Here is a 10,557-nt window from a genome sequence, read left to right on the forward strand (position 1 = left end):
GTTATGCTAACAACAACATGAGTGCTTTACTAATCTTTGCATAAACTTTAGGTAGCAACTAATGGGTGCTCTTTTGCACTCCAGAGCTTTAATCTTAGTCACTAATGTTGCATGTTCATCTACTGAACTACATACAAGTTCTCTTACACAATTTTTTGAACTGAAAAGTGACCTGAGCTTGTTTTAAGGACATTGTAAATTATTATTGCAGATAACTGAAGTGTGGTGTTTAGATTCTGAATCTGGTCACACCGAGAAAGACAGACTGTATGAAACCTCAATGCGTTGTCTATGGCTCAGTCTCTAATATCATAGCAATCATAAGTGTTTTTCCAGGTTTCTTTACTGTAGTAGGACATTGAGGCAATTGATTTAAAATCGATCTTAATCCAAATAAGCATTTGACCTTTGCATATATAAGTGTCTATGTCAGATGGACTGACATTAGCGGTCTGTGTTTCCTCTAATGCTGGTGTCTGTCAGATTGCCAGATGGCTCATGGAAAGAAATTAGGCTGTTGGTACTGATTTCAGCAGAAATCGTTCCAAGCTGTGCTGGATCAAGTGTTTCTTCCGGTCCTATCAAATTCTGAGAGACTGAACCTTTAAAATAGACACAGGCATATTCGTTTCTCTCCTTTTGGCGTAAGATCAGCATTTTCATAGGCAAATGAACTCATTAAAACAGTCAGCAAAAACATTTTTAATATTCAATGTATTATCAATAAATGTACAGAAGCATGTGGAATTGTTTTCATTTCATGTTTTTTTTTTTTCTTCTTCAGCAAATGCAATGTAGCAAAAATCCAATTAGATAATTCAGCATACAGTGACACTAAAAATACATCCGTTCAATGTTAGACAAGAGACAAGGGTTTTAGAACTGTTGAATCTTGTTCTGTGAAACAAAGGATTAAATAACAGTAATTACAGAATAGGCTATTTTTAAAGATTGTGAATAGAACTTTGCAAAGCACATTAAATACATAAATTCAAAAAGTGATACATTCTTATAATGTTCAAAAGGCTAAATTTGTGAACCCCACTAGATGTTTTTTTTTTTTTTTTTTTTTTTTTTTTTTTTTTTTTTTACCAGAAAAGCTTTACTTATACTGTGACTAAAGATAAAAGCTACTGTAAATAGGCAGTAGTGGCCTTTGCTATGTTTCACCCGTTTCATTTGAAACTGGTTTCACAACAGAAGGGGCCTCCGCTTGTGCTCGAAAAAGAGCGCCAGGACTTTTTCTGCACACACTAGGGTGGAAATTAACAGGGCTTTGGGCAAAAATGACACCAAAAATGAATAATAATGCCCACAAAATTTAAAATATGGGGCAAAAAAAAGTCCCTGTATGAGTTTTAGGCAATACCACACAAGCAAGAGCGTTGTTTTCCTGAATATCAACATGATTGCAAATGTGATATTGATTTTATACAACAAAAAGTTAATATTAGGTGACTTACATTTTAGACAATTTTTTTTTGCTCTGGTTTGCCAATGAAAATAGTTCCAAACAAATCCACAGCAGATCCATTGCTCGTGTCCGAGCAACATAGTATGTTTCATTATTGAATGAATCCGCATTTTTGAGCGAATAGGTCTAAATGATTGACTCAGTGACTCAAAATTGCTTACTCTCTTGAGTAGGTACTTATTTTGAATAAGCAATTACTTCACGTCTGCTAAAAAGTGTGTTTTATATAGTATGAGTGTATGTAGTATAAATGCAATTCTGTCATTATAACAATATCGGTTACGAAAAGCCAAGTTCTATGCATATTCATATTGCATTACTAATTCCATCCATTATCTAATCCCTGTTCTCTAATTTTTATTTCTTTGCTCTCAATGCTAGGTCATTTCAGAGTCCAAGGTGGGGCTGTGAGTGACGAAAATTGTTTTTGTTTTCGGTCATGATTGGTTGCGCAATTCTGGGGCCAGTTGCATAAAAATAACCATTAAGTTAAGACCGTCTTAAGAACTAGTATGACCAACTAGTCAGTTAGGGGTAATCAGTACTTTTCAGTATCAAATTAGACCAATCTTAGTTGTCATGTAACTGACTTAAAAAAAATTATGAACAGTCTTAAAAATTGGATGACTAACTTGTAAGACTAGTCTTAGCAGTTTATGCAACCGGCCTCTGGTTAAAAAGAAAAAATGAGTGGATAGTGGTAGATAGAAAGCATTTGTAACTATTAAGTATATGCAGTTGCATTGCATACAGTGTTTTTCCTTATGGGGGTTGGGAGGCCTCCAACTGTTTCTTTGAAACGGGCCTCTGGATAGCAAAGGCCGCCCATGAGCATTAAGATTACATTAGCTTAAAGTTATTTTACAGCTGAGAGAAGAAATAATGAATCTGCTTATCTAAATAAGTACAGTAGATTTGACAACAAAAGCTGGATATCCAATAAAACTGTTTACAAAGATTAGTGTTACCTGATGAAAGCTTATAAGGATGGCATCATAACTAGACATGGACACAAGGACAGACTTTACATTCATTCTGCAAGTGGGCTCAGATCTTTGGGAAAGCTTTTCTTTTAACATCTGTCATAGCAAAACTCATAAAAGGTGCAGTGCAAAAATCACCATGTGAGAGAGACTTCAGCTGAGGTGTCTTTTAACCACACAGCGTGAATATGTCATATGTACAGTCAACGAGATAAGGCATTTGATGAATGTTTAACTCTATAGGGCTTTTGAGAACATACAGCCTACAAATCATGAATACCTGCGAGAAACCATTTAACTGGTCGTCTAGCATTTCTGGATTTCTACAAACTAGAAACCCTTACAAAAATTTACCATGGTACCCGACAGTGGTCATATTTGAGTTATATTATAGAGTGCAACAGTTTGGTTACGGAAGTAAAATCCCATTCATTTTCTCCATAAGGGAAATTATTATTATCGATAACCTTTAAAAACAGACCTACTGTGATCTATGAGATTGTTAATTGTTGTTATATGCTTTTGTTGAAGCCATCAGTCTGCATGATTTCAACTTAATGTTTAAATAATTGTGTTCGACAGCACTATTATAAGCAAATTGCACCAAAAGAACACTTTAGGGCTTTTCACACTTTAAATAATTAATCCTGGGTCATTATAAATCCCATCCTGGGTTATCTTGCTTAATGTTTTACACTGACCATAATTTACCTGAGGTTAACAATTAATCCTGGGTATTCATAAACTAACTTTTAATAAGGTGCATTCACGCCAAGTCGGAAATAACCGTAATTACGAGGTTTAAACTTATAAAAAGCATTCACATAGAGCTCGTAATTACAACTCTAAGTTGGGAATCTTCTGAGAGCTCCTACTTGTACCACCTGACTGCTGCAGATTCATTTAGGCGTTAATAGTGATGCCATGAAAACGCATAATTCCCAGTCTGAGGACGTGAACAGCTCCAAATAGAACATCACGTGCTGTCATCTCAAAATTACGGGAATTACGACATGACGTGAATGCAGCTCTACTGTACGTTCCTAAACCCTACGTTTTTATCGAACCGATCGGTCTGCACAGCGGCGCTTCAAGTCGAACACACCTTAAATCTGCAGAGGTCAGGTGATACAGTGGCCACGTGGTACAAGTCGTAACATTGTAATTACAAGTTCAACAAGCACATGAAGGCTTTTTCAGTTCAGAATCGTTATGGTAATTATGACATGGTGTGAACGCACATATAAAGGCTCTAGCATGGCGCATCCTATATATATTATATATTGCTGACTGTACTATCAAGTTTATCCTGAATAGACTTTTCGGACTTTCAGACATTTTCCCCTCAGACTCTGAAACGACTTTTTATACATCGCGCAATGTTTCCGTGACTTGTCCAAAGCACGCAAATATGAGGCACACAATTGGTTGTCTGTTGCTAAGCATTTAGCGGTAACATTTTAACACTGTATGGTTTCAAACTGTTCAAAAGTGGTGCTAAACCTGCTCTGGTACAGGGTTTTATAGTCCTGGATAAAAAGCGGTACACAAGCACTAGATTTCCCTACATTCTCAAACTACCTAAACATTTTTTTGCATAGGATGCATTTAATATATTGTTTCTCTATACAAAATAAACCATCAATCATTTATATGTCTTCATCATTTTTAATTTAATGATTTAATTCATAATGCTTTTGGGATTGTAGTTATTTCCCTTGTTAAAGCCTTTAAGTACACAGTTTTTGTCAAATTTTCAAATACTGTTTTGCTTCAAATCAATGTTTGTAACATTGTGGTTCACCTCAAAATTATGGCTTATTCACCTGGTTATGGCTTATTATAACTCTTAAATGAAGACTTTTTTAATCCCTATTGGAAATGGAATTAAAAAATACTTCCAGTGCCAAGGCAGTTGAAAAAGTTGACGGACACTGTTGCATTCTATATTAGGAAATATCAGACCGCTGAATACTGCATTTGACCAATCAGAATCCAGCATTCCAGAGATCCTTGTAATAAATGAAAAATATCTACACCTTACTACACTGTCAGGAATTCCATAATATTTTTTTTTTTTTTGTGGTTTTAAAGTAGTAACATTGATTACCATGGTAAATGTTTGTGTGGGAACTCATTAAGATGGGTTCATAACATCATTCCAACAGTGATCGCTAATAACATGTCCACACACCAGAGGCTTTCATCACAACAACTTAGTTTGGTTAGCAGTTGATATGTCGCAGAAGAACATTGCAGGCATGTTCATCATCTTTCACTCTACAGCAGCCAATCGCGTGTCCTAAATCTAGTATAATCTACAGCTGCCTAAATCAAATCCCTACTAAAATGAGGGAGATCAGCGCAACCATTAAGGACACCCAGATGTTCTGTCATTAAAGGAGTGTAAGTAGCCCTTGAACTGAGATTCACTCACGTCTATTGTGTTTGCTTTACGCCTGATCGATATAACTGAAGAAAGACTGTGGTCTGCAAGCATCCTGCCCCGTCAAATGACGTAAATCGAACTGCATCACACACAGATGCGCAGGTGTCACGCAGAGGGACAAAAAAGCACCATGCATGCAGTAGTATTTATAGAAGACAGAAGTGTATTGCAAAGGGACCCTGTTAAAAGACATTCTATGTGTATGTAATGATTGTAATCACAGCGTTTAAATCGAATAATTAATGTTACATAAATGTTACTTTCAGATTTTGGAAGAATCTAAGATTATAATACAGAGTTAATTTAATGTATATATATATATAATGGTATATAGACGCACTAATTCCATGTTTTTCCTGATATGATGCAGCGAGTAGAGCGACTGTCTGCTTACACAATGAGGCAAGATGCCAGGTGCAGGCTACATTCTCAGTGGTGATGTACAGTCCTGCTGGCTTACCCTGCAGTATAGCATAAATCTATCTGCCAAAGGAAAGGTTATTTCACTCACTAAAGACCTACAAGGTTAGCCAGCATCTGATCATATTTCTCTCTCTACCTAGCCCAGAATCTTCCAGCCTTAACTGGTTCAAGCCAAGAATAGCAGTCCCTTGTGTTTTGCTGAAGTCCCTGAACGCGCTCTACTCAAGCAAGGCTGAGCAAGAGCCATTTGCTCAGAGAGAGAGAGAGAGAGAGAGAGAGAGAGAGAGAGAGAGAGATGTCTGAGATGAGATAGGAAGTTTCCATGAGGGCAGTTGCACCAAATAACCAACCAAAGAGATTATAGCAACCTACATGTAAAACTGGTTTTAGTTTCTATTCATTATCAAACGAGTGATATTGGCTGTGTCTGAAACCTGAAAAAGCAGCATTTGAATGCAGCATACGGAGGTAGGAAGGCATCAAATCAAATCTGAAACCAATGTTAGCATAACATCCCGACTAAGATGCCTTCATCTGGTTGGTTTTTGAAGGTCTTGATCCTTCGCTGCCTACGATATTCCTCAGTTCTATGCGTTTGGTGGAAAATGGTATCTGATGGAGTGGTCAATTGTATATGAATGTACATTCATAACATATGACTTTTCTGGCAAGAAATAAGCATTTGTAGTCATTAAATATTTGTTTGGTTACCTCTCACAAGTTCCCAAGAATTTGATCATTCCATATGACATGATGCTTTAGAAGCCAGCCTGAAACCCCTTGGTCATTGACTGACTGGGACTTACATTTCCAACACAGCCATTATCTTTCTGCTTACATTTTTAACTACATATTTGAATGCATTCTTAGTAGTGTATGCTCAAGCGATCTGCAGCTAATTAAATCACGCAACAAGAATCTCAAAATGTCCTCTGCCTGTCATTCATGAGCTGTAGTTTTGGATGATCTGTTGATGTTAAATACATTCAGAAGGAAATGAAAGTCAGGTCCTGGTTGCTAGGCGACAAAGAGGCCACAGATGGAATGCTGACAGAGAAGAGAGAGAAATCGCTGCTCCTCTTCTCCATCCACAAAAGCCCAATGGGCACCCTAAACGTACAAGACGAGAACAAAAGCGCACGTCCCCAGTATGTGTGCACAAATTGTACAATCATGTACAATTCATCTGTCTCTTGGGACTTCAAGGACAGTTCACACCAAGATGATAATAATAACTACAACGATAACTACAAAGTTTTAATAATCATTTTAAATCTATGGGAATAATGAAGTCCACACCACTACAACGATAATGTCGCAGAGGAACAATATAATTGGAATCACTTTCAGTGATTTTTCCAGTTGGTGAACAATATAATTGGAATCACTTTCAGTGATTTTTTCCAGTTGGTGAATGATATGTGTGCTTATTAACCTTAAACAGAAGGTTAACAACCATTGGTGTGGACGCCAATATAGTTCTTGTTGTAGGTATTGTTCTTGGTGTGAACGGGCCTTTAGCCTAAAAGCTCTGTTTCACCTTACTGCAGATGGAAGAATGCCTTTCATTTCGGACCAATCACAGGACACCTGAGTGACTTCTTCTGGATGAATAGCACCCTTCTGCTTCCTCTCTGACATTCACACGTTCTCACACACGCTAAGCGACATGAAGTGCAACGCATGCACAGAGTTCACACACATTACAGCAAATCCCCAGTGTCTTTCTTGGGTTGTTCAAGCAGCAAATATGAGGCCCGCGCCATTTCGATGGGCTCAAATGAAGCACCCTCTAAGATCCCAGTTAATGATATATACAGGTGAAGCAAAAGTTTCAGCAATTTCTGACTAACAGCGAGTAGAAAATTAGCCTTGGACATCCTTGGATCTGAAAAAAAGTGATGCTGTTGTGAGCAGTGAAGGACCATCTTGCAAGTAAGCAGCGGCTGTTTCGCTATTTGAGTTTGACAGGCCAAGGGAGGCACGTTCTCAGCCCCAGCATGGAGGAGAAGACAATGGTAGGCCTGTGCCGTTTAAACCGCAATCCTTTTTTCAGCCGCTGTCCATTTTCCGCCACATATAGTTCGCCCTGCTGGGCGGCAGCGGTGATGCGCGCCACCAGCTCCCCGTGTTCCACCGCCTCCTGCTCGGAGCGCACGAACACCTCCCTCAGCTCCTCCAGTCGTCTCTCCATCTCTCTGATGACACGCTGGCGCTCTTCCACCTCCAGGAGGCGTCGACGAGCTGCCTCGAACTCCATACTTGAGCTGGGGGTTACCAGCTTGGAAGAGGGTGCCGTGGAGGCTGTAGAGGGGGGCTCGGAGCCTGTCTGTCCAGCAGGGACTCTCCGAAAGTCCCCCATGGAGATGGATCTCCGCTGAGAAGACGAGGGCAGGAGGAAGTTGGAAGAAGAAGAAGAGGGATGGACATCCATCGCAGAAGGGGGAGAAGAATCCTGCTCTGCATCGCTGTCAGAGTTCTCATCCTCACGCTGGTGCTTCTTCATATTTGCACACGGCTGCTGCAGTTGTTTTCTGTCGAGGTGCGAAGTGCTCCTACTATTCTGTTTGTGCTGCCTTCTCCGTCCAGGGAGAGAGAGCTCAAGCACCGTTTTGCTGCCTGTGAGACGCTCCATTCATTAATAAGACACCAGCCACCAGCGCTGTTAGCTCACACTGGAGGAGCCTCGTCACACTCTATTGGACAAACAGACGCTGACTTTGCCTCCGCTGATTGGATGCTCGACGTCTGTATTCCTGCCCACTCAGCATCCTCTCTCTTTTTCACCCTCTGTCGTCCCTACAGATGTCTACGTCAGCTCAGGCAATGAAAAAAGCCAAAAAGTGGTTATTTTTTTGCCATCACTGCTTAATCATACCCTGTTCCCTCCCTCTGTGTGTTGCCCGTAGCAACACAGCCTGAGCCATCAGATGGTTTGTAGAAAAGCAGAATTAACTGCTTGCCCCACACACACTCATACACATTTCCCTCTCTTGTTCTCTTTGAAGTTGTTCTATCTTTCTGCATCTCTCTCACTCTTTTCCTCCCCCGCTGAGGTCATGAATAGCCAGAGAAGCATGATCATTCGCAAATGCAACATTCCACGATCTGCTGTTGCCACGCAACAGATCTTGGCACTCATAAAACATGAGTTTTATGTATATTCATTTTTTAAAGAAATCTTATTTTTTATATAGCCTATATATACATATATATACACAAATGTTTGTGTTCAGTTATTTCACTTTAATTGCAATGAAAAGGACCTATTAATTGCCATTAAAATGAAATTACTGAACCTGACATGAGCTTGATAAAAATGCTCATTTTACAAGAAAATTTCAGACTGCACTTAGAGGCTTTTGCATCTGAAGTCTTCATTTATAACTACTAAATCTTACAGGTCAACCAAGTAAATAAAGCAATCCAACAAAACACACTACACAGTTCCTCTGCATGATAGTTTATAATCTTTCCTAAATTCTCAATAACCCCTAACACAGAAGATGGAAGGCCGCAGCATTTACCGGAAAAGTAGTTCTGGTAATTTTACTGTAATTTACTAGGCGTGCTTCTCAATACTCAAATTGATGCATCCTCATTTCTTCACTCCTTCGTCCTCCAGCCTGTGACCCAGAAACCGATCGAACTCAGCTATCTTGAAGGACATCAGAATTAACTTGGTGCATTGCCTTATAGGCAAAGACTCGGTGTTTGCGCACGAAGGTACCTCACGAAACTGATTTCGGACAGACTCCTGAGGCAGCGTAACAGTTTAATGATCTACAGCAAAATAGAGCAAGCTTTGGCGAGAACTAAACAAATGTTTAATTACTACAGTAGTAATTTCTCGCTAGAAATGTTATCAGAAGTGGAAAACGTTGGTCAAAAACATACATTTACACACAAACTGACCAGAAACTGCAACTTTCAGATGCCATCTTTCTTTTTCTAGCTCAACTGTCACCAATGGGAATGCATATTGTGGGATATCAAAGGGAGCGAAGGATAGGCCTACATCTATGCTGCCTTCAAAAATCAAGGAAGTGAAACTAACATTGGATTTGGATGTGCCTTGGTGCCTTCCTACCTTAGAATGTGTCCTCAGAGTCAGAAGGCAACATTTAGTTCACTTCAGATTTCAAATTTCCTGATAATTTATTCACCATGTCATCCAAGATCTATGTCTTTCTTCAGTTGAAAAGAAATCAAGGTTTTTGAAGAAAACATTCCAGGATTTTTCTCTATATAGTGGACTTCAATGGCTACCAAGGAGTTGAAGGTTTATATGGAGAAAAATCCTGGAATGTTTTCGACTGAAAAAAGAAAGACAAACATTTTGGATAACATGTGGGTGAGTAAATTATTGGTCATTTTTAATTCTGAAGTAAACTAATCCTTGAGGTTTTCAGATACAGCCTACATGCACTGCGAGGAGGAGGCGAGGAATGAGGAACGAGGAATCTTCCTGAGGAATCATGAGCGAGGATACCCATTTGCTCGCATTCTAAGCGGGTGGAGTTAAGACTTGAGGAAAAGAAGCAAGGAAATGAAACGAGGATGCACAAATAAGAAATGAGAAGCACCCCAAGATAGCTGTGTGAAAGGGTCGTTACTCTCGAAAGCTTCCGCCATATTTAGTCGTCGAATTAGACACGACTCCACTTTCTACAATCACGTGTTCCTACCTGTCAAGCAAGCAAAGCAAGCTCGGCATCTGTGTTCAAACGCGTTTAAGTTCTGCAGCTCCCTCTAGAAAAGCTTTATCGGTGTTTACTTTCTTCCATTTTGGTTTCTTTATTTTCCCCTTTTGCTGTGAAAGCCCATATGAAAAGTTCATCTATCACGCTCTCTGCTTTCCGCTTTCCAACAGTCAAAATAACTGACAAGCATAAAACGTAAAGCTTTCTGACTGATTTGCTAAACTAAATCTGACCGAGGGCAGCTTTAGTTTTTTTTTTTTTTTTGGAGACCCGAGTTGTCACAAAGATCGGCATGATATTTCAGGTCAGGACAGTTATTTCAGTTATATCTTTAGAAAGTGGGACTATTTTCTGCGTAGCATTACATAACTCGCAGCACTTTTTTTTCACAGAATGTTCATACATTTGATCTGTGGAATCTGAAGAGGAATGAATATGAAATGCAGCAAAAAGCAGCAAGACAGTCGTGACTAGCAATAGACCTTATTCAGAGCAGCGTCATGACAGTTATGAAAGCGAGGCCGT

The 10,557-nt window shown here is 39.3% G+C and overlaps 1 protein-coding gene across 1 annotated transcript; it reads right to left on the reverse strand.

Annotated features, from left to right (window-relative positions):
* Window positions 1–682: 682 nt before the first annotated feature.
* On the reverse strand, window positions 683–8,401 carry LOC125269143. The gene has a single exon (XM_048191917.1). The coding sequence runs from the start codon at window positions 7,962–7,964 to the stop codon at window positions 7,284–7,286; it is 681 nt and encodes a 226-aa protein (XP_048047874.1). The 5' UTR covers window positions 7,965–8,401; the 3' UTR covers window positions 683–7,283.
* Between the last annotated feature and the right edge of the window lie 2,156 nt (window positions 8,402–10,557).

The sequence above is a fragment of the Megalobrama amblycephala genome, linkage group LG5 (assembly GCF_018812025.1).
Source record: "Megalobrama amblycephala isolate DHTTF-2021 linkage group LG5, ASM1881202v1, whole genome shotgun sequence".
NCBI lineage: Eukaryota > Metazoa > Chordata > Actinopteri > Cypriniformes > Xenocyprididae > Megalobrama > Megalobrama amblycephala.